Raw genomic sequence first — 24,718 nt, 5'->3', positions numbered from 1 at the left:
CTTACCTTACAAGAGCCATTAATGTTCAGATGCATGAGTTGACATTTGCAGGAGACGGTCACACCAACCAAAAGGAGACATGAAATGAGGCATTTAATTACTAAGTGTTTCTCTTGATCATGATATAAATGATACTTGTTTATTATTTAGCAATAGGAACCATAAGGAAAACAAAAAAAGGAATATTACCTCTAACAACCTAAGGTGCGACCTCCATACTATGCTCACTGTGTATGTAATGGTAAGTACCAATGTTCTAGTTGTCATGAATTTATTCAATCATATGTGTTCATGACTGTGAAGGTCTATCATAGTAAAATTAGCATGATTATCTCATTAAAACTTCTTTTAAAAAATGAAAAGACTGGGTTCATTTTATTCTGTATTTTAAGACATTAAAAACAGCAAGCAAACACCACCTGTGTTTTTTCTTTCTGTGTTCTAAGGACACATTATTAATACGAAAGACATTATCATCATGATCAATTAAAAGTACATGTTTCAGCCCTCTCCCCCCAACAGAAAAGTACTGATTTCAAGGTAGTAGGATAGGCAATTTTGCAGCAGATTAAAGGCCATATCAATCCAGTTAACAAATGCTCAAACTTCCACTAACAGAAATCGTAACAATTAGTACATGTGTACCACAGTTCTCCATGCCCATAAAATTCTATACCCCAAGCCCTATAATTTTAACATTAAAGATCTATTGTTTCCTTACACGTTAGCTAAAAATGAAAATGTGATGAGTATAATTTCAGTATTTAATATTATTTAATGATACTTTTAAATAACATGAAATTATAATCATCCACAATATAAATAGAGGAATTTTTAACATTAATAGCTAGGTTCTCATTTCTATCTCATCTCGTTAGGATTTTTAAAAGCCAATAGTTCAGTAAGAAACTAATAAGAAGGAAAATGATTTCTTTTATCTGATTTTATTTTCTTTGTGCTATTATTATGCATATACTTTAACAGGAAGGGAACATAATGCTCAAGTTGAAAATTCCCAAATCAAGGGCTAGAGTTGGTTCAGTGGTTAAGAGCATTAATTAATCCCTCTTCTCTTACAGAAGACCAAGGTTTGGTTCCCAGCATCCACGAAGTAGCTCACAAGCATCCTCAACTCCAGTTCCAGGGACTGCGTACCCTCTTCTGACCTCCTACAGCATTACATGTGTGTGGGGCACAGATGTAAATGCAGGCAAAACACTCATGCACATAAAACAAAATAAAAAAATCTTAACAAAATTGCAAACTAGAAGGTAAGTGACATGTAAGTGAGCTAAGCATAGCATCCAAGCACCCCAAGGAGCCGTCTGGAGCAGGTGAAGGCATACCTTTTGAAGGCTGTCCTGCACACACTGCTCGCTCACTCTTCTCCTTCAACGTCTGCACACCACCTTGTTCCAGAACCATGGACAAAGCCTTCTGCACATCAAACTTGTGTTTCAAAATTGCCTCAGTCAGTATGTCATCGGGCACAGCGTCCCCCAGTACCTCTCTCATGTGATCAAGGCATGAATACAGGCGAGCTAGAACACACAACAGATTAGAAAGCTGAACTATACAGTAACTTCAAAGAGCTCTACATTGTCACATTCGAGAATTTTAAACTACTCTAGCATACTCAAACGTCCCTTTACTTTGGCAGAAGTTTACAACAGTTAATTTTTCTACTATGCGCCTGTCTTCTCACATCTCATTAGTGAAGAAATCGATGTAATCAGTTTCTGAATAACACCTGGAAAATACATATAAAGTGTATACAATAATGCCTATTCTCAACACAGGATGACATTACATGTCTCCAGAACAATACTGCCTTTTTAAAAATACAAATGGACAGAGCTGGAGAACTGGTTCAGAGGGTAAGAGCAGGGACTCTTCCTACAGAGAATAGTTTGTTCCCAAGCACCCGCACTGGGTAGATCAGATGAGTCTGTAACTCCAGCTCCAGAGGATCCAACACCCTCTTTTGTTTTTGTTTTTGTTTTTGTTTTTCGAGACAGGGTTTCTCTGTGTAGCCCTGGCTGTCCTGGAACTCACTCTGTAGACCAGGCTGGCCTTGAACTCAGAAATCCGACTGCCTCTGCCTCCCAAGTGCTGGGATTAAAGGCGTGCGCCACCACCACCCGGCGATCCAACACCCTCTTTTGAGGTCTACAGGCACCTTTACTCACACACACAAGCCAGCCACAGACATACACACATACACATAACTAAAATTAAAAACAACTTCATAAAATTACAAATGGTACACTCTGACATTTTTAAACAGTGACAATGAAATTTATACACATTACTTTTAGCATGCCTCAAAAAGGAAAGGGACCGTGAATGAACTACTTTGAACTTGGTGAACCCAATTCATCACTAACTATATTTCTTATATGTTTCAAACTGATGAGCTCTTCACAGTCAACAAAAATTATCTTTTAAAGTTATCAAAATAATTTAGCATAAAAATAATCAAGTCCAGAAAACTAAGACAGAAGTGAACATTCATTTTTAAAAGCATATTTAAACCTGAGATTGTAATGTTTAAAGATTTTCATTATTCTTATAACTAATATAAAAAGTCAGTATTATACTCATCAAAAGCTAAAGAATAAAACAAACCCACATTTGCACATTGCAGCACTTGGCTATTTCACACTGATCATATCTGGTCCTCATATGAACTCTGTGCCAGACATGCTGCAGAATGTAGTCCTCATGCACCCCTCAGATGCTGTGTGAGGCATCTCTTGTCAAGACTCCTTCGTAAACGCTGCATTACACGCTTAACCGCACTTTTATTTTATTAAAAATAATTTCCTTAAATACCAGAACAATTCTGCTTTATATCTGTGTAAGGTTTACTTTAAAAGGTTGGCAGGCTTTCCCTGTAAATAGGGAAGAATAGGAATTAATCCAAGAATCACTGAAATTGGAAGTCAGTAGTTAGCAGAGGCAGCATCCAAACCTCTAATAACTACCTATAGGATCTATCCCTACGTATTCCTAAAGAGGAAGTGTCGTACGGGGTGAAAAGTGGAGACTCATCAGGTAGACTGGCCTAACTGATCCACATCCTATTTGTGTCCCTATAAAATAAGGCTTACCGATAGGCCAGTCAGAGTCAGGGTGTTAGTACAGTGCTAGCAGAGCACTTTGTGACATACATGACAATTATGCCTGAAGTGTATGTAGATAGCTACATGTCAAGCCAGAAAACTAGCCTTCTTTCTCAACTATAACTTGGACTTTTACAAGTCCTTAATTACTAACCATGGAAACACGTAGCAGAAAAAGGACTTGTAGCCTACTCCTACTTTCTAATCCCTCAAGACTATGCTAAGAATACAAAGAAAACTCCAGAGTGCATATTCTAGCTCTGCAATCCACCAGATGTTCAAGTGAATCTATAGAGTTCCCAAGTAAACTTTAATTTCTTCTTTCTTTATTATTTCTAATTTTTAATTTTATATATTTATGTCTTCTTTCCATTTATCCTGATTTTGTTAGCACTTGGGATAAAAAAATATTAATTTATTTATAAACTTCATATGTATGAGTGTTTGCCTGTATTATGTACATGTGTGCCAAGTCCAGGCCTGGTGATCAGAAGAGAGAACTGATTAACGGATGCTTATGAACCAGCGTGTGGGTGCTGGGAACTGGACTCGGGTCTCCTGGAAGAGCAGCGAGTGCTCTTACACACTGTGCCATCTCTCCAGCCCTAGTAGCTGCTGTTTTATTAACATTCAAAGATCAGCTTACAGACTCACCATTGCTTCCTGTTTCCAGATTAATTATAAACTTACAAGTTAAAAACACATACAGAAAAATAATCTACTGCAAGGGAAGAGTGAAGTGTGTCAGTGCCCTTGCTCCTCAGAGAGCATCACTCATGCCCTAGCCGGCTCAGGGCTCCTTTATCCTTTAGTCTGTGCCTAGGCTGCACTTGAAGCGATGACAATGTAGCCTGTACTGAAGTCAAAACACAGTTACTCCCTTTTCAAATGTTTCAGAGCTGAAAACAAGCAGTTGGCCCCTGCTGCTGCTCGTGCCTGGCTCTCCTGGAAACGTCGCGGCCGCAGACAGTGGCAGGCTGCTACTCTGCTCTTCAGTGCTTTCATCTTTAGATTGCCTGGAAGCTATGCTCTTGTTAATAAAACAGCTCCTGTCATTTAATCATCTGCTCTATGAAAGCTCATGAACGAAGATTCTTTTCATGTCCTTTTTACCAATCACTGGACTTTCTCCCCGTGTAAAGAATGAGACAAGAAAACTCACAGTCCAAAGTCCTGTGTGACTGAGCAGCTGTTGTGCTCAATGCAATCATATTCTCCACACACAATTACACTCTCACAAAACACATCAAATAAAATGGAATTTTTCCTTCAAAGATGTGCTTGTATCATTAATGTCCATAAACATTACTATGAATAACTTCCATAAAATTTACAAATTCTTACTTGGCGATTAATCATTTTCAGCCAATGAAGACATGCTATTTTTTTAAAAAGCCATACCTTGGTCAATTTCACTTAATTGGTGATTCCAAAGAGAATCAGAAGACTCTTTCAGATCTTCATAACCATGTTCTTCTTCAGGGTTGTCACGTCGTGAGTAAATAAACTGAGCAGCTAGGGTAGAAAGTGAAAAATGCTGTAATACAGTCAGTTCCAGTGTTTTCTTATTCTCTCCTGACACAAGCTAAGATAAAGGAGAAATGGCTAGAGCCATCAGTAAAGTGCTTCCCTAGTATATATAAGCTCCTAGATTTGACTCTCAGTACTGAAGACAAAAAAGCTAAAAATTAAAAATCCTGGAGCTAAGAGGGCTTAGAGCTTAGCTCTAGCTTAGGGCTTAGAGTGCTTGCTCTGCAAGCAGTGGTAAGCTGTGAATGTCCTGCACCCACAGAAAAAGCCAGCAGGGCCACACATGCCTGTTTCCCGTGCTGCCTAGAGAGACAAAATCCACTAGCCTAGCCTAAACAGCAAGTGCCCAGCTCAGTGAGAAATCCTGTCTGAAGGCATTAAAACAGAGCAAGAGGAAAATAGCAAGCTGTTCTGCTCTGGCATCTGTATGCTCATACACAGGCAGCAGACATCTGCACACTCACATGCATGCATCACACACACACACACACGCATGCACACACACGCACGCACACACACGCACAAATCCACATGCATAAATCCACACCCAGATCTGATCACCATTCACAGCCAGTTGTCCATGTCCAACAAGAAGGCTGAGTTAGCAATGTCCCAGGATGATATAAATCCACCCAGGTTCTACCCAGGTCCTCTGACTAAGGACTGACTACTTCTCACTGTTCTCCTTCTCCCCCAATCTCTAAGATCATTCCATTCATCTAGTTTCATCCTTGCCCATAATGATGCTCTTTTATTTTCTCTTGGTTCTGAGATCTTAAAGCATACATCAAACTCGTTTACTTAAGAAAGCACTCCAAATGTATTTTCATAGAGAAGCAAACAGACTAAATTAGTAACTAAGAAACACTAATTTTGACAGAATCCAAAAAGTTACTGAAAGCATAAGCATTAAGTATGTATGCATGTATGTATGTATTTTTAACTTATTTATTTAATGTGTCTATGAATATGCTGCTCCTGTATGCATCTCTGCAACACAGAAGAGGCACTGGGCCCTCTGGAACGGAGGTGATGGACGGTCCCCACACAGAAGAGGCACTGGGCCCTCTGGAACGGAGGTGATAGATGGTCCCCACACAGAGGAGGCACTGGGCCCTCTGGAACAGAGGTGATGGATGGTCCCCACAGTAGGGTGCTTAGCTGCTGAGCCGGCATCTCTCCAGCACTCAACAGGCCTAAAATTTTGAACAACTCATTTTTAATCATATAATGGCATGGTAAACTAGTCAGTCACATACACACGCACACACATAAAACTTGTTACTGGCTTGGGCATATATTCATTAAAGACAGAAACACAAACGCAGCACTGCAGAGCAGGGCCTTTACAATGTTTCACTTCCCCTAAACACATATCAAGGCCACTGAACACAATCCCTACACTGGACTTCTGAGCATGGTTCCAGGGAGGTATAAATGCTGAAGGAGAAACTACCTCTAAAACTTATAAATAATGCAGAAAATATGAAGTTGCAGCCCATGTATAATATTTATATTCAGAAATCAGAAGGCCACAAGTCAATGACCATATAAATTAGAAGGGAAGACAAAAAAATTGTACTGTTATGTCTTAAAATCCAAATGAGTAACATATTTAACAAGTACTGGAGAAACAAATTAATCATTGGAGACTGAACAGTTACAAAAAGAGAGTAAGAACATAGAAAACTTGAAGAATGAACAAGAAGTCAATACATGAAAGGAGAGAGAACTAACAGCATGTGTCGTAATTAGTAAAGCAGGGCATGAGGAAGGATGATTTAGTCTACACAGCACCGCCCAACACTTGAGTGGTTTTGTAAATCTGATCTCTACTGCACCTGTAGGTACAGTGTGACCAACACTTTCTTCCTCAGTTTAGCTACGGCCTTGTTCCAGGAATGTTTACTATGGATGCTATGGATGCAATAGGCTGCCTTTGCAACATCACCCATTAGTCACAATCCTTACACCTCTTCGAATCATGCTTTTGCTTTTTTAAGGTTAAAAAGTCCTGAGCCCGAGTTCTTTATTAGAGAGCTAATATATCTCTCCAAATGTGCAAGTACTTTCATTAAGATGGTTATTGGTTTTGTTAGTTATCTACAGGTTAAAAGACACGTCCTAACACCACAAAGTATTTCAATTTACATATATGTATACTATATTATTCCCCATATTATGCAAGATAAAATTATTATTACAGGCAAACACTGAAGAAACATTCAGATTCTCTAAGAATACATTTTCCACAGTTTAAAATCACAGACCAGAGATAAGTCTTATAGCCATCAAGTAATACTTTGACAGTCTTTTATTTCTAATGATCTGTAAAGTAAAGCTTTAAAATCCTGGCATTTTAGATTTACAGCTGTTTTCCAGGCTTTCATCAACAGTTTTTTGCTTAGCTTAATGTTAAATGTGTACATTCTCCAACTGTCTAATACCACCTCGACCCAAGAAACCTAAAGCCAGCCAGTGCTGACTAAGGTGAGAATCAGGTGCCTTCCTCAACAAGTTTCACTAGAGGTTTTGATAGCGAAGCAGAAGTTAAAGCCTACAAGAGCCTGTACCATCTGCTAGAAGTTTCTGTTTCTGGGGATGTTCCCTATTTCCCAAAAGAAAAAAAGAAAAGGCAACTAGGAATATCAAAAAGTAACCCGCACTGAACAACTGCTCTCTGCTGCTTCATAGCACAGGGGAAGCTTGAGAAACAGTGTCCTGCTGGGAATGCTAGTGCGAATCTCTAGTGCCAGCCTCTGGGGGAGCAGACAGACAGAGGCAAGTTCAAGGCCATTCTGGTCTATGGAGTGAGTTACAGGACAGCCCCTCCCTACTCAGACACCTCCAGTTAAAGCTGACACACACACAAATGACACACTTTCACAACTGGTTCCCCTGTCCCACCCATCCTTTCATGCTGTGACTTTTATGAATTCTGTGAGTCTCCCAAAACCAATGTCACTCGGTGGCCATCACTGTGCCTACAACATACTCCTCAACTCAGCAGCTTACCCACCCTTCCTGTCAACATGCTCAGACTAAATCAGGATTGTCTCTCCCATCACACTACAGCAGCACACTGTGTGAACGGCAGCACACTGTGTGAACAGCAGCATACTGTCTAAAAGGACATACAAAAAATAACCTAGGCCATGCCCAGGGCACAAAGGCCAGTGATCCCAACATTCAAGGTTGCCGAAGCAGGGAATCCCAGACTATAGGTTAGCCTGGGATGCACGTGACGTGACGTTCAGGCCAACACAGGCTAGGCTCTGGCCTGATACGACTGCTACAACACATATTTTCCTTTTCTAGATTGCTTTGGTGGTAGTGTTTTTGTCGCTGCTGTCAGGGTGATGATGGTGATCATAACCTAGATCTCTCGCATGCCTACTAAGCAACAAGCATGCCTACTAAGTGCCCTGAAAATATTCTAGAAAATAAAAAATTCAAATTTACATGCTTTTGTTAAAAGTAAGTTTTTTTTAATCAAGCAAAAACATTTAACTACCTCCTGTGTGGTGATGTCAACAGACTTTCAAAAAGTTCAACAGTAACTCAAAGCTAGGGTGTCAGAAACGTGAGACACACAGAAGTCTGTGATCAACCATCAAGGAAGCCAAGTTCCACGTTTAACTCTCAGGGCAACCACTTCTGAAAGAATAACTTTTATGCTGTTAGTACACTAGGTAAACGCTGCCTATCTAGAGAGAGACTTTGACTTTGCACTATTTATGAGCAAACTCTGCTATATGAACAGTCTATTTCATACAAACTATAGTCAACAAAATCTGAAGACCTCAACACACACACACACACATGCTGTTTGAGACAGGCTCTCTGTAGCTCTGGCTGGCCTCACTTGCTATATACACCAGGCTGGCCTCAAACTCACAGAGATCAGCCTGCTTCAGACTCCTCAGTCCTGGGATTAAAGGCATATGCCACCATACCTAGCAGACCAACCCCTGTAAGCCTGCTTAATCTGTCTAAGTACTACTAAATAATACTTTTCCTAAATAAATGGTTCCCAAATACCAGTCTAATAGTCAAAATACTCCTAAGATTTATTACTACCTGCTCTCAGAGGTTTAAAAATTTCTCTAATGATCAAGCATTTTAGTGAACTTAATTAACTACATGTTACAAAGAATATTAGAAAAAAAAGGCACCAAAGCTTTTCTTAAACTGCTGAATTTTTCCTTAAAATGTCTCAGCTCTTACTGTATAGTGTGAGGGCCTGAATACTCCAATACCCATCAAAATCAGGTGTAGCCACGTATGTGTCTCTAACCACAGTGCTTTGGGTGGCAGAGAGGCTTGCTGGTCACCAGCCTTGCCCCACAGTTCAATGAGAAATCCTGACATAGAAAACTAAGGGGAGAATGGCACAAGGTACCCGAGGTCCCTCTGCAGAAGAAGCATGCACCTAAACAAAGACAAACATGACACACTCACACAGACAGACACACATAGACACAGAGAGAGAGAGAGAGAAAAAGAGAGAGAGAGAGAGAGAGGGAGAAAGAGAGAGAGAGAAGGAGAGAAAAATTATTCAAAGGTAAAGAAATTCTTGTAGGTGAACTTGGTGGGGCATACTTACTTACAAATCCATCCACATATTACCAAAGCTGGAAGACCAGGAGTTCAAGGCCACGCTGGCCTATATAACATCTATTTTGGTTTTCAAATAATCTAAAAACTTTAAATGCTAACGTGTGTATATAAAGATGTATACACATATACATATGTTTTTCAACATTACATATTATAGTCTCATAAACACTCTGGTCCAGGATGACAACTACACTTACTTTACATTTTTAGACAGCTAAATCAAAGAAACTGTTTTTTAAATAGCTCACCTGTTGATGGTGAAATGCAGTACTCCTCCTCCACAGACTGGCCATACAAATCATCATCTTCAAAGTCTAAAACACAAGTCCAATCAGTCGTTCATATTAGTGAGGAAACACCTGAATTATCTACAAAGTAAGTTAACATATCAACTTTCAAGGAAGCCGAAATGTCTACTTTTCCATCAATTCTAAGAACTTTTCCCACAAAGAAGTCATTCATTAACAATCTACATACTTAAAAGACATACATATGTCTTCTGCTCTTAAGTTAATTGGGCTTTATTTAATTTTCTCACATTACCTCCCTCCTTCTATCTAAGCACACATCTTTACAGAACCTACGGTAAGCACAGGGTATACAATCAACCATACTGACATTCATTGTGGGGAACCAGGATGGCTAACTGTGGTGACTGTTAACTGGCCTGAAAGAATATGTTCTTCATTGAGATTTTCCTAAGGTGCTTCTTTCTCCAGGTAAGCTCCCAGAAGTCTTCCCACCACCTTTGCCTTCCAACAGCTGCCTCTACTTTCTTGTTTTCCAAGTACACCACATGCTTCAATGCATGAGAAATCACAGCTCTTTCTGGCAAACTTAATTAAGTACCTGGCATACATGGACCACTAAATTAATGTGTTTATAGGTTAACAAATCAAACTACTTTAAAACTGCAAGGAACATATATAAATATATAGCAGAGCCTATTATGGAGACATTTCAGTACACAGTGTGCACACATTCCCAGCTCTCTTAATAAAAGGGCGATCACAAACTCCATGATGACTAGACAACATGAGAAATCCAGAGCATCTGGGAACACACATGAGCAAAATGAGAATTTCCCCAGGAAGAGGGCATCCAAACCAGTTCTAAAGGATTCAAGTAGCCATAGAGCAAGCAGGCAACAGAACAACATGCTTAAAGGCCAAGACCATGTGCTGTGGTAAAGAAAATTTGTGTGACTGCTTTAACTGGATAAAAATATGTAAGATTAAATTAAATCAGAATATAATCCCAAATTTAAAATTTCACTCACGACCCCAAAACATACATCTCTACATATTACAATTCACTTCTGCTAGCCTGGGGGACCTCAAGCATGACAATATACAAATATGAAGAGAACTTGTCCCTGCAGTCTTCCTAAAGTGCTTCACTTACTCAACAAAACACTGGAGGGATTTAATACTCGTCAGGCATCACCTCACTACCGCTCCCCCTTTATGCAGTCCTAGGTTCCAACAGTCAGTACTGTATAAACCAGGCCTGCCAGCCATGTCTGTCATCTCCTACTTGGGAGACAGAATTGAGACAGAAAGATTATGTTCATCATCCTTGGCTCCACTGTGATTACAAGTCCAGTAGGGGCTACATGAAACTGTCTCCAAACAAAAACCTAGTGATAGAGGCAGTCATGGAATGTACTCGGAATTAAACAGAAAAGTAACAGAGGAACCAGCAGGTTTTTGCCCACAGACTAACTATAATGAAATTAGAATACTTCTGTGAAGTTTTAATTACTGAAAGCCCAAAGGGAAACCTAGCTGGGAAGGAGAAAATTGAAAATGAATTGAACTTGTATAAACAGGAAGGGAAGAACATCCCAGGATAGGCTAGGCTTGGTTATGATGTCACTGATTGTTACTAAGAAATCAAACCTGACCTCAGGTAGCCAAGGAAAGAAGGTATTCAGCACTCAGAGGACACACAGAAATCCCCAGCCCTTTTAATTTAGACCCTCCCTTTCACATCACTCCTGTATTACTGTCATTACACTGTGCAATCTCTCACGCTTTAACCAGCCATTACTTTAAACAGCCCTCATATGTTAAGCAGTACTCTTAAGTAGTCAACTATCACTGAGGAAATATATTAGTAATGAATGTCTTTTATTTCACAGCTACACAATCTCTCCCAGTCTAAAGTCATTTCTTAGTGGTAGTGGCCCACCAGGCATTTTATACAGCTACTACATATTCTTACAGTGAATGCCTGCCAAGTAAGATATTCCAGGCAGACAGGTCAAAGTCTCCAAATGTAGCTGTCCAAACCTGCTGAGGACACTGAAGCTCACAAGCCTCCCAATGGGGGTTAATAACAACCACCTGCTTAAACATTCCATGTTCTCCATTTTAAAAAGCAGCAGGTCAGACAGGCAGTGGTGGCTAACGCCTTTAATCCCAGCACTTGGGAGGCAGAGGCAGGCACATCTCTGAGTTCGAGGCCAGTCTGATCTACAGAGTGGGTTCCAGGACAGCCAGGGATATACAGAGAAACCCTGTCTCGAAAAACAAAAAAACAGCAGGTCTTTAGGATTTTTGCATTAGTTTACGTTTGTGTTTATTTTTAGCTTCTATGATGCTTAAAGATGCTTATTATTATCCACTCAGTGCATGACCTATTCTTCCTAAAACCACTTCAACAACTCCTAGAACATTCATGTGTATTTTTCATTAAAACAAAACAAAACAAAACCAAGCAAACAAACTGCGAGTCCCTTTTTCATGACCTCCCCGCTGGATTTGTTTTTCATTTCCTTTTTAAAATAAATTTACATTAAGCATTATCAGCCAATAACCGAGAGTATATACCTGAAGATCAGCAAATCGACCTAATTTCTTAAGCCTTTTAAACAAGAATCTTTTTTGTTTCTCACGTCCCCAGTTTTGAAATCCTTTGAAAAATTTGGAGCAGGCTAGGTCCTGCAGTCAAAACGCAAGGACACGAGGAAAACTAAATAAATCAGACGTTTGTAGTAGGCCGGCTGCCTGCAGGTAAGCGCTAAGTCAGCCTATTTTATAATTAAGTAACGCCTCGTGGGCATGTCTGAAGGAGGGCTTATGAGACAGAAGGCAGAAACTCATTGCGGGGTCCCCGAGTGAAACAGGAGAGAAGAGGTGACGCTTGGATACCAACAGACGCGGATCCCGACCTCGCCACACCCTTGCCCCGTCCGTAAACTAGCTCAGTTAAGAGGCAGGCAACACTCCGGCTTCCTCCCAGGGGCTCTCAGGTCCTGCTCGTTCTCCGCCAGCTCCCTCCCCGCCGCAGACACCAGTGAGAGCGTGGCTCCGGGCTCCATGCTCGATTCCAGGCAGACGTCAGGGAGACAGCTGGAAGAGCTAAGATTGCGGCTGGCGCGGCCTTGCCACCCACCTTCATCGTAGTTATAGCCCCGGACGTTCCGATGCCGGGCCATCACGCACAGAGGGCGTCTGCCGCCGATCCTTCCAGAAGAACTCGGCTCAGACGCCTACAGGACGCAAACCGCGGGAGGGACGCCTCGGCCGCGCCATCTTGCCTTCCGCCAGGCCTCTGCGCCGAGCGTCTGCGCAAGCGCGACGTCATACCTGCGCACTACGCGACGGCAAGCTCTCGGGGTCACTGCGGGCCTCCCGGGAACGCATGCGCGCTCGCGAACTGGCGGGTGGCGCGAGGTCCCGCCCACAAGCGAGTCGACTGACGTGGACTTCAAGAGGAGCCAAAGGGTTGTTCAGCGCGGATCTTTCATCTACACCGGTTTTCAGGATTATTTCCCAACTTTGGTTTTTGATCATCTGAAAAGCTGCCTATTTCGCTCAGTAAAACTAAGGACTTTGTTTCAGCTTTTAAGCTATAGGCAGCCAACAAACGTGTAAATTTGGCATAATAATTAGTCCAAGCTGTAAAGGGAGACTTTTTGAACGGGTAATTTTAACTTTGTAATGTAGCCACACTGGGTCAGTATGCTTTGCGTGTAACTCGTGGCTTCAAGTATGGGCTCCATATTAAATTCATTAACAGCTCTGGTAAACAACTGTCTGACCTTAGCTTTGTAAAATACTACATTAGCACGGATTAATTAAGAAGGAAGCCTTAGGCATTGATTGAATACTTAAACATGTGAACTTGCTAAGGGTGTTTAGTACAGCTTTTCTGACACTGAACTAGCCTTGGGTGCTTATGATGTAATAATAACACATAAATCTATATAACCAGTTATTAAGCATCCTCATTTCGTACAAATAATGCTGTGTAAAAAACATCAACCTTATTATCATACTGAACAAACCACTTTATTGTAGCATGTGCTGTCAATGCCAAGACCTTGAATCAAAGGCAAATGTCAAATGCTGCCTTACTCAGCTTTTCTTATGCACAACAATGAGAATAACACAAATTAAATTCATATTTGTAAATGGCTCAGATTTGACTTCTGGCTACCCAGTGGTTTTTCTTAACTAACATTGTTTCATATGGCTCCAAGGCAAGTTTTATGGACAAAAAAAAAAAAAATAGATGCTAATTTTATGACTTTTAAGTGTTATACCTTTAAGTAATTTCCACATTCCAGCCTATCTCTTTGTAAGTGAAGAAATTATCTTATACATTATCAAACTCATAAATAATATTTGCCCATGTAAGAGGACTTAGCACAGATCATTAAGCACTAAGGAATATTAAATGTGCTGGACCCAGTGGCTCACTCCTTTAATCTTGGTACAGACAGAGTCAGGAGGATCAGGAGTTCAAGGTCATCCTTGGCTACACCGGGAGTTCCAGGCCAACCAGCACTATTTGAGATGCTGTTTCACATACATAAAACTTAAAAACCAAGGTCAGCTTCTATCCTACCGTAAATGTGAATGCTGTTAATTACAAGTCACTGATGCAGCTCTTAAAGTAAATGAGTTATAAACCTACCACATAACTAGTATGGTGAATAAGAAAACAATCCTGCCTCAGACATGACACATAACTTGGGTCTGTGGACCAGCCCATTTTGTATTGATTCCTGAAAATAGCATATTATTTACACTTGTTTGTTTTCCTGGCAAGGTGACATAACTCAGAGTCACCTGGAAATTGCCTCATCAGATTGTCCTGTGAGACACTGTCTTGATTGACGATTGATGCAAGAGGGTCCAGTCTACTCTACAGGGCCACCTCCTTCGTAGGTGGGCCTGGGCTGTAAGAGAAAGCTAGCCAAGCATGAGCCAAAGAGTGGGCCTGTAAGTAGTTGCACCTATAGTCTCTGCTTCAGTTTCTGTCCTGACATCCTCAGTGATGGATTGTAACTTTTAAGTGTGGGACTGGAGAGATGACTCCGTGGTTAAGAGCACTGACTGTTCTTCCAGAGGTCCTGAGTTCAATTCCCAGCAACTACATGGTGGCTCACAACCATCTGTAATGGGATCTGATGCCTTCTTCTCGTCTGTCTGAAGACAGCTACAGTGTACTCATATACATAAAATAAATAAATCTTAAAAAAAAAAAAAAAACCTTGGACATGTAAGCCAAATAAATCCTATCCTCCCACAGTTGTTTTGTCAGAGTCTTGTAACACTATCCTGGCTGGCTTTGTATCTACTTGACACAAGCTAGAGTCATCAGAGAGGAAGGAGCTCAGTTGAGCAAATGTGTCCATGAGATCCCACTGTAAGTCAGTGTTAAGTGTTTAGCAGGTGAGAGTCCAGGCCATTGTGGGTGCTGCCATCCCTGGGCTGGTAGTCCTGGGTTCTATAAGAAAGCATGCTGATCAAGCCAGGAAAGCAAGCCAGGAAGCAGCATCCCTCCATGGCCTCTGCATTAGCTCCTGCCTCTAGGTTCATACCCGTATGAGTCCCAGTCCTGACTCTCTTTTGGTGATGGACAGCAGTGTGGAAGTGTAAGCTGAATAAACCCTTTTCCCCCAATTTGCTTTTTGGTCCTGGTGCTTTGCTGCAGCAATAAAGCCCTAAGAATCACAGCAGAAGATAAAACTTGAAAGCTCCCTGTTGATAGTGGTACTGGAGCAACTTTGAAAACCACAATCAGGACATATTCTAAGTCTATAATCTAGAATGTTTGCACATATGTAAATGCCAGCAACACCTCCAACCCAATCAAGACAACATATGCAGAATCTCAAGCATTTATATACAGAACATAAAACTCTGAAAATGTCATGGGACCGATCCTTCTGATCTCCACAGCTCCCTAACATGGCCTTTTGGCAATAGCTGATCCGCTTTCTGTCACTTAAACTCCATTTGTATTTTTAAAACCTTCATGTAGAAGAATCCTGACAGTATGTGTTCTTTTTTTTTTTTTTTTTTTTTTTTTTTTTATCTTCATTTACTCAACTATCTTGACATCCAGCCACAAAGGTACTTGAATCAACAGCTTATTCCTTTTTCTTTCAGAAAGAATTCCATTGTGTAGAAATGTAGAAGGAAATGCCGGCAGGCAAGACCTGTTGGCCAGCCTACTTGGCATACTGCACTTGTAAATAAGGAGCACTGCACACCACACGCCTGGAGTCAGAACACTGGATTCTCAAGAAGTATGACTAGCTGGCATCTGGGCTGCGAAGAGTCAGTCTGCACGCTCCGTGTCTCCTCTGTGAGTATCTTCTGCATAGAGCCCCTGGTGGTACGAATGCTCAGTATCTAGTCCAAGGAAATGTGCCGACCTATCACAGGCCACAGGCTTCCACTATTTAAGTGGTTGCTTGGGTGCAACAAAGCAGACACTCTTCCCTGAAACTGTCTCCAGAGTGGTTTATCTCCATGCCCATTAGCAACCCACAAGCATTGCTGTCTTGTTGAGGGATGCCCCAGTAATGAAAGCATATAGACACCACAATTTGTATGCCTTCCATTAGTCTATTGAAACCCACTTTAGTTTTCCAGTGCCGGCTACTACAATAAGACTACTATGAGTATTCATTACAAATACTTGCATGAAAATAACATTTGTATTCCCTGAATAAATACTTGGCCAAAGAATGGTTAAATGAGGTGATTATCATTTACCTTTTGGAAGAAGAATGGTACTGGGAAGGATAGAGTCCAATGGTAGACGTGTTGTGCCTCACATACACAAAAGCACAGTTACCGTGCCCAGCACCATAAAAGGAAAAGAACGGAAAGTGCCCAACCGTTTCCAAAGCAGATGGACAATGTTACACAGCCTTGAGTGCTAAAGCTACAGCAGCCCGTCTGCAACTTCTCACCGTTTGAAGATACTTGATTTTCTGATGAGCTCCTCAATGAAGTGTGTGTTTGACTCTTTCATTGCTTCATAATGAGGTGTTTGTTTTCTTATCTCTGAGTCTGGAGAATATTTTTGATACTCATAATAAAATTTCTTTGTATAATTCATATGTGTAATTTGGCGAAATCTCTCCCAGTGTGTGACTCATTGTTGCATTTTTTTTTAAGTTTTATTGCATTATAATGAGAAAAGTTACATGATTTCAATTTATCTGAATTTGTTAACATTTAAAAATGTATTTTAAGTAAATATAATTAAATCACACTATTGTTTTCCTTTTGTACCCCAACTCCTCCCACAGACATCTCCTTCAATACCTACAATATCTTTTTTGTCATATTCTTTAAAATTTATAAAATATTATAACAATAAAAATGAGTATTATATACTGGGCAGTGGTGGCGCACGCCTTTAATCCCAGCACTTGGGAGGCAGAGGCAGGCAGATTTCTGAGTTCCAGGTCGGCCTGGTCTACAGAGTGAGTTCCAGGACAGCCAGGGCTACACAGAGAAACCCTGTCTCGAAAAAAAAAAAAAACAAAAACAAGTATAATAAAAGTTGCTTGATATAAAACAACAATCAATTTAACAATCTTATGTAGATACTTGTCTATGACAAGTCTTGTCTATGACAAAAACAAATAGAGATAAATGTTATAAGGCTGGGGAGAAAGGACAAAACAGAACTTAGCAAAGCCAACTGTGGTCACACTCCTGTAGCCCAGCACTCACAGGCTCAAGCAGGAGAGCCACAGGCTGGAAGCAAACCTGAGCTGCACAGTAACCCTGGTCTCAACAATAAACACATGAATATAGAGTCATGTTGGATTCTGAAATGTTCTATACATCTGTAGGAGTGAGTTAAATGGTCTCACAGGCCTGGAAATTGTATTATACCAGACACCTAAGATTAATGAACCTTGTGTGCATGCATAAGTTATGTGCAAGTTAAGTATATAAGTGTAAAGTGTAAAAACTAAAGAAAAATGTAAAAAAAATCCTAAGTAAAATTTTCCTGTCCTATGAACATATTCATATGTTTTTCTCTACTTCTTTTGTGGGGGAGTGCATGCAGCGAACTTTTATTGATGGTACTCAACAGAGTAGGGAGGGCTTCCTAAACCCCTCTTATTATGGGAGTCTGGGATGAAAATCGTGAAGGAGATGCTCAATGTTGTGGGCCAAGTTGGAACAGGGACTCCTCAGCAACAGAGGGCCTCTCTCTTGCTCTCAGCATCCTTGCTGGGTGGGTGGCCCAGTGTGTCTCACTCCTTGGAGGCCATGTAGGTCATGAGGTCCACCACCCCGTTGCTGTAGCCTTATTCATTGTCATACCAGGAGATGAGCTTTACAAAGTTGTCATTGAGAGCAATGCCAGCCCCAGCATCAAAGGTAGAAGAGTGAGAGTTGCTGTTGAAGTCTCAGGAGACAACCTGGTCCTTGGTGTAGCCCAGGATGCCCTTCAGTGGGCCCTCAGACGCCTGCTTCACCACCTTCTTGATGTCATCATACTTGGCAGGTTTCTCCAGGCAGCATGTCAGATCCACAACAGAGACATTGGGAGTAAGACCACAGAAGGCCATGCCAGTGATCTTCCCGTTCAGCTCTGGGATGACCTTGCCCACAGCCTTGGCAGCACCAATGGTTGCAGGGATGATGTTCTGGGCAGCCACACTGCCATAACGCCACAGCTTTCCAGAGGTGCCATCAACAGTCTTCTGAGTGGCAGTGATGGCATGGACCATGGTCATGAGTACTTCCATGATGCCAAAGTTGTCATGAATGACCTTGGCCAAGGGGGGCTAAGCAGTTGGTGGTGCAGGATGCCTTGCTGACAATCTTGAGTGAGTTGTCATATTTCTCATGGTTCACACCCATCACAAACATGGGGGCATCGGCAGAAGGGGCGGAGATGATGACCCTTTTGGTCCCACCCTTCAAGTGGGCCCTGGCCTTCTCCATGGTGATAGAGATGCCAGTAGACTCCACAACATACTCAGCACCAGCATCACTCGACTTGATGTTAGCAGGATCTCGCTCCTGGAAGATGGTGATGGGCTTCCTGTTGATGACAAACTTCCCATTCTCCGCCTTGACTGTACCATTGAATTTGCCATGGGTGGGGTCACACTGGAACATGTAGACCACGTAGTTGAGGCCAGTGAAGGGGGCATTGATGGCAATAATCTTCACTTTGCCAAGTGCAGGAGCAGAAGGCAGCCCTGGTAACCAGGCACCTGATTTGGTCAAATCTGTTCACACCAACCTTCACCATCTTGTCTACTGGACGAGGCTGGTACTGCACAAGAAGATGCAGCTGTCTCTGGAACAGGGAGAAGCTGTTTTTCTCTATTTCAATTGTGTGTTTATTTTAAATATTTTGCTTGTGACTCATAGTATATAGTTTTGGATATACAAATAAACTTTAAGTCACCTAACAGCCTATTCAGATTACAGTCTGTTTTCAAGTTCTTTTTTTTCTACTCTGAGGTGAACAGTATTGATCCATGGAATTTAAATTAAAATGACTTTGTTATGGTTGAAACAATCCTACTCTTGGCAGGTACTTAAATACCCTTATGCTTTTTCATGAATTACAGTGATTTCTATTCTCTGTAATTACTACAGTGAAATGGAGTTGATTTTTAACATTGAAAAGGAAGTGGAAGGGATGATAGTTAGTAATTATGATATTAGACATGATAGATCCTAAGAGTTTGAGAGATTTGTAATTAAACATGTAGAAATGTTTAGCCTGAACTGCAAACTATAAAATGTCCTGAGTCTTGGGCCTAGAGAGATAGCCTAAGGCTGTAAAGTATTTGCTGTGCAACCAGGAGGACGTTGGTTAGGATGTTCAGCATGCACATTAAGTCCAGTGAGACAGGTGTCTGTAGTCGCAACACTGCGAAGGTGAGGAGAGAGGGCCCTTGGAGCAGCCTGGCCAGCTAGTCTAACTAAATTGGTAAGCTCCAGATTCCTTGAGAGCTCCTGTCTCAGAAGAAGGTGGAAAGCTATTGCAATCCAGCCTCTGACCTCCCAGTGTGAAGAGACACTCACATGTACCTACACCTGAATTCAGACACCCCAAAACACATCTGCACACACAGCACACAGACACAGACACACACACACACATACACACACGCTGGCCTACATTCTTCAAATCTTTTATTGTTCATTGTAGATTACTTTAGGATTTGTAATTACACAGTAACTAAACTCAATTCATCTTTACTATAGTTGCCAAATGCCTGTAAAAGCTATTAGTGATATTTTTATCCTCCATGGAATTTCTCTTCATGTTTCTTAATGCTACTGGTTTTTCTTTTTCTAACAATGTTTCTCTTTTCCTTTTATTTTTTAAAAGTCAGAAATGTTGAAATGTTGCTGAGTAAAGGGGGCAAAATTCTATGAGTAGGTCTTCCTCTCAAGGCACAGTTCTAACCCCAAAGCACCACACAGAGTACCTGTGTTTGACAGAAGCACTGACTGCACACCTAAACAAACACAGCGGTGTGCGGATCTCTTCAAAGACTCCAGGGTGCTTTCTCATTGCTTTGTGGTATTGTGGAGCGAATGCAGAATGTATTAAGAGGGCGGAAAGGAGACAGTGTGAGGCATGAACTTATCAAGCAGTATGATCCACTCAAGAACAAAGCAGAACTCCACATTCCATATGGAGACATGCGTTTGCAGGGGAATGCCCGCAAAGCAGTTAACACCTGCGCGAAGCCTGCTCCAGGTCGAGCTTTCAAGCCCCTGCCCCTGCTGTCTAGCTGTCAATCATGTTATCATGAAGCATACAGTAAAGCTACTTCACGAGTTCTTTACAAGACTCGCTTTTCAAAAGTTCGTGTTGTTCTAAATGCTCTAATAAGGATTAATCCTCCAGATTCAAATCTCTCAGTGGAAACATTTTAAGTCCAAACCCCTAGGAAGACAGGATTTCCATGATGATTTCAACACTGCCTAGCTTCTCACCTCACCTGCCTTTACTCTACTACCCAGTCAGAGGCACTGCACGCCACAGATCCAACTTTTACGGTTTCAAGTCTGTTTATGTGTTCTGCCACAGGGCAGTAGGACATGTTGTTCATTCAGGCTAGACTTATATCATGTCATATTTTATTACTCAGGGTAGTGTCACCAGAGCCACACATACTGTGACACATGCCTTGAGAATAAGAACATCCCTTCTATGCCCTCCAAATGTTCTCTGATGTCTGTACTAGAGTGCATATGAGAGATATTCTAACTCTGCCTTTGCCTCAGTCAGTGTCCTAACTGGACAAGAGTTCCTCAAATACAGGAACGGCCATCAGCTCATTGTCCCTCTGGCAGCTATTACAGTGACTGCTACAAAACTGGACTATGCAAACTAAAATGCCCTGAGTGATTCTTGAATGTATGTGTGACATGTAAATAAGTATGCTTTGTAAAATATAAAAAATTACAACTTAGAAACATTAAAATAAATGGGATTCTGGAAGAAGAAACTGAAGGAATAAGAAAGTGAATAGAAGCTATTCCACTCTTAGTGTCTCACAGTGACATACGCACAAATTCCAGGTTGGCAATAACAAAACACATTCTAAATAGTGCTTTCACATAAATCTGTGGCATGTGAATATTTTCAAATGAAGTGGGCTGGACTTAGTGGGGGAACGTAATAAAGGCTGAAAAGAAATGTTTCAAGAGTTTTATAAGTATATCCTCAAGAAATTAAAATGTATGTCCACATAAAAGTTTCACACTGATACTCATAGAAGCTTTATTCACAGGGGTCAAAAAGTAGGTTTAAAACTTACACTAGATGACAACTAAATACATAAAATGGTGGCTATTTATACAGTAGAATATAGCATTGGGTAGGGAAAAGGAATAAAATTATGATGATGCATTGTGGTGTGGATAAACCTCAAAACCAATACATTAAGAGAAGGAAGCCAGTCAACAAAGACCACACATTGCTGGCTTCCATTGATACTGAGTATCCAACAGGAGCAAAACATAGAGATACAAAGTATACCAGCACTGCTCAGGGCTGGGGAAACTGAGCAAGGGTAGCACTCAAGGGTGTCAGTAATACAGAGAGACAGCTAAATAGGCAGAAGTTGTTCTGGGGCTGATAGAAACATTCTGAAAGTGTTGTGGTGGAGGTTACATAGCCCTGTACATATAACAAAAACTAAGTTTAAAACTGCATACTTAACTACATAACTTGGGTGTGTTAGTTATTTAGTAATAGTGTTAAATTTTTAAGAAAAAAAATTAAAAGTCCTTTTCAACAAAGCTTAATGAATACTCAGCGTGTTTGAAGGCAGAGTCTCTGCTACCTGCATAAGTGAAATGAGTAGTTTCTGTAACTTGGAGGGGGGGGGGAGCTGTTGCTCACAGAGATCATTGACTGAAGTGGTTATGGGCCATCTAAGTCACACAGTCCATTCTGCCGTTTGCCAGCCATAAAGTCATGTGCCAGTCTCCATCACTTGTATTCGTTATCATCCCTTTGGATGAAAGGGTGGGAACTACGATACCTTCCTTGGTAATAACATCATTGGTAATGATGTCATTGGCAACATCGATTTGAAAGGTTGGTTTATGGAAACAGCTAGACTGGCTCCACTCATAAGAGTGTCCCAGCGACAACACCAAGAGCAGACTCCACTTCCAGGCACTCTAGCATGCCCAGGATGATAGGATCAGGGGTGAATAGGACACATATCTATTCCAACACCAGTGGGAGTAACTGGGTCCAGCATGATCCAGGGGAGGAGGAACCCTGCCTAACCAGTGCCTTGGGTTCTCTCTCAGGTCTTCGCCCATTTACATTGGGTGCGAACTCCACATGGAACTGTACAGCACCCAGAGGAGACTAAAATCCCAGGTGCTCTTAACTCACCCATGATCACAGAATCACAGGATCCTAGGAGCTTGGTCTTACCAGGGTCACAGAGGCAGCTTAACTCCCAGGAACTCTGACACACCCAGAACCTCAGGATCACAGGATCCTGGAATCACAGGATCGCAGAGACAGCTGGACTCTGAGGAGTTCTGATACAACCAGGATCACAGGAAGGACAGGCTCCAGTCTGATATACCGAGACCAGGTAACACTAGGGATAATTAGAGGGTGGGAGGCAAGTGTAAGAACATAAGCAACAAAAACCAAAGTTACTTGGCATAATCAGAACCCAGTTCTCCCAATATAGCAAGTCCTGGATTCACCATCACACTGGAAAAGCAAGACTTGGATCTAAAAATCATTTTTCATGATGATAGAGGATTTTAAAAAGGACATAAATAACTCCCTTAAAGAAATATAGGGGAACACAGATGAACAGCTAGAAGCCTTTAAAGAGGAAACACAAAAATCCCTTAAAGAATTACAGGAAAACAATCAAACAAGCGAAGGAAATAAGCAAAACCATCCAAGATCTAAAAATGGAAATAGAAACAATAAAAAAAATCACAAAGGGAGACAACCCTGGAGTTAGAAAACCTAGGAAATAGATCAGGAGTCATAGATGCGAGCATCACCAACAGAATACAAGAGATAGAAGAGAGAATCTTGGGGCAGAAGATACCATAGAAAACATTGACACAACAGTCAAAGAAAATACAAAATGCAAAAAGCTAGTAACCCAAAACATCTAGGAAATACAGGGCACAATGAGAAGACCAAACCTAAGGATAATAGGTATAGAAGAGAGTGAAGATTCCCAACTTAAAGGGCCAGTAAATATCTTCAACAAAGTTATAGAAGAAAACTTCCCTAACCTAAAGAAAGAGATGCCCATGAACATACAAGAAGCCTACAGAACTCCACATAGACTGGACCAGAAAAGAAATTCCTCCTACCACATAATAATCAAAACACCAAATGCATTAAACAAAGAAAGAATATTAAAAGCAGTAAGGGAAAAAGGTCAAGGAACATATAAAGGCAGGCCTATCAGAATTACTGCAGACTTCTCACCAGAGACTATGAAAGCTAGAAGATCCTGGGCAGATGTCATACAGACCCTAAGAGAACACAAATGCCAGCCCAGGCTACTATACCCAGCAAATCTCTCAATTACCACAGATGGAGAAAACAAGATATTCCATGACAAAACCAAATTTACACAAAATCTTTCCACAAATCCCGCCTTACAAAGGATAATAAATAGAAAACACCAAAACAAGGAGGGAAACTACACCCTAGCAAAAGCAAGAAAGTAATCTTTCAACAAACCTAAAAGAAGATAGCCACACAAACATAAGCCCACTTCTAACAACAAAAACAACAGGGAGTAACAATCATTTTTCCTTAATATCTCTTAATATCAATGGACTCAATTCCCCAATAAAAAGACATAGACTGGATACATAAACAGGACCCAGCATTTTGCTGCATACAGGAAACACACCTCAGGGACAAAGATAGACACTACCTCAGAATAAAAGGCTGGAAAACAATTTTTCAAGCAAATGGCCCCAAGAAACAAGCAGGAGTAGCCTTTCCAATATTGAATAATACTGACTTTCAAACACACGTTATCAAAAAAAAAAAAATAAGGAAGGACACTTCATACTGATCAAAGGCAAAAAAAAAATCTACCAAGATGAACTCTCAATTCTGAATATCTATGCTCCAAATGCAAGGGCACCCACATTCATAAAAGAAACTTTACTAAAGCTCAAAGCACACATCAACACTGCAGACAATAATAGTGGGAGACTTCAGCACCCCACTCTCATCAATGGACAGATGATGGAAACAGAAACTAAGCAGAGACACAGTGAAACTAATAGAGGTTATGAACCAAATGTATCTAACAGATATTAATATAACATTTCCTCCTAAAGCAATAGAATATACCTTCTTCTCAGCACCTCATGGTACCTTCTCCAAAACTGACCATATAACTGGTCACAAAACAGGCCTCAACAGATACAAGAAGATTGAAATTATCCCATGCATCCTATCAGATCACCACAGATTAAGGCTGGTCTTAAATTTCAACAAAAACAACAGAAAACACACATACACATGGAAGCTGAACAAGCATTACTCAATGATAACTTGGTCAGCGAAGAAAGAAAGAAAGAAATTAAAGACTTTTTAGAATTTAATAAAAATGAAGACATCATATTAAAACTTATGAGACACAGTGAAAGCAGTGGTAAGAGGAAAAC

The 24,718-nt window shown here is 40.9% G+C and overlaps 1 protein-coding gene, 1 long non-coding RNA gene and 1 pseudogene across 5 annotated transcripts in view; 1 reads left to right on the top strand and 2 right to left on the bottom strand.

The window, feature by feature from the left end:
- The window catches only part of Hbs1l (HBS1 like translational GTPase), a 74,561-nt gene extending 61,632 nt beyond the window's left edge, over positions 1–12,929 (bottom strand). The window contains exons 1-4 of one of the 4 annotated variants that reach the window (XM_031380563.1): positions 12,675–12,929; positions 9,524–9,589; positions 4,527–4,640; positions 1,347–1,541 (exon numbers count right to left, since the gene is read on the bottom strand). In XM_031380563.1, coding sequence (XP_031236423.1) covers positions 1,347–1,541; positions 4,527–4,640; positions 9,524–9,589; positions 12,675–12,717 — 418 coding nt within the window. In that variant the 5' untranslated portion in view covers positions 12,718–12,929. Of the gene's footprint in view, positions 1–5; positions 1,305–1,346; positions 1,542–4,526; positions 4,641–9,523; positions 9,590–12,674 lie in introns of those variants that run through there. The other 3 variants (XM_031380562.1, XM_031380561.1, XM_031380564.1) reach the window with 3 other exon arrangements.
- LOC116097825 lies at positions 12,440–16,639 on the top strand. The gene is made up of 2 exons (XR_004121565.1): positions 12,440–13,205; positions 15,683–16,639. It is a non-coding gene; the product is annotated as an uncharacterized LOC116097825 (long non-coding RNA).
- Positions 16,640–17,799: 1,160 nt separating this feature from the next.
- LOC116097691 lies at positions 17,800–18,821 on the bottom strand (annotated as a pseudogene).
- Between the last annotated feature and the right edge of the window lie 5,897 nt (positions 18,822–24,718).

The sequence above is a fragment of the Mastomys coucha genome, unplaced genomic scaffold (genome assembly GCF_008632895.1).
Source record: "Mastomys coucha isolate ucsf_1 unplaced genomic scaffold, UCSF_Mcou_1 pScaffold2, whole genome shotgun sequence".
NCBI lineage: Eukaryota > Metazoa > Chordata > Mammalia > Rodentia > Muridae > Mastomys > Mastomys coucha.
Note: the sequence above shows the minus strand (reverse complement) of the source record. Positions and strands in the feature narration are given on the sequence as shown.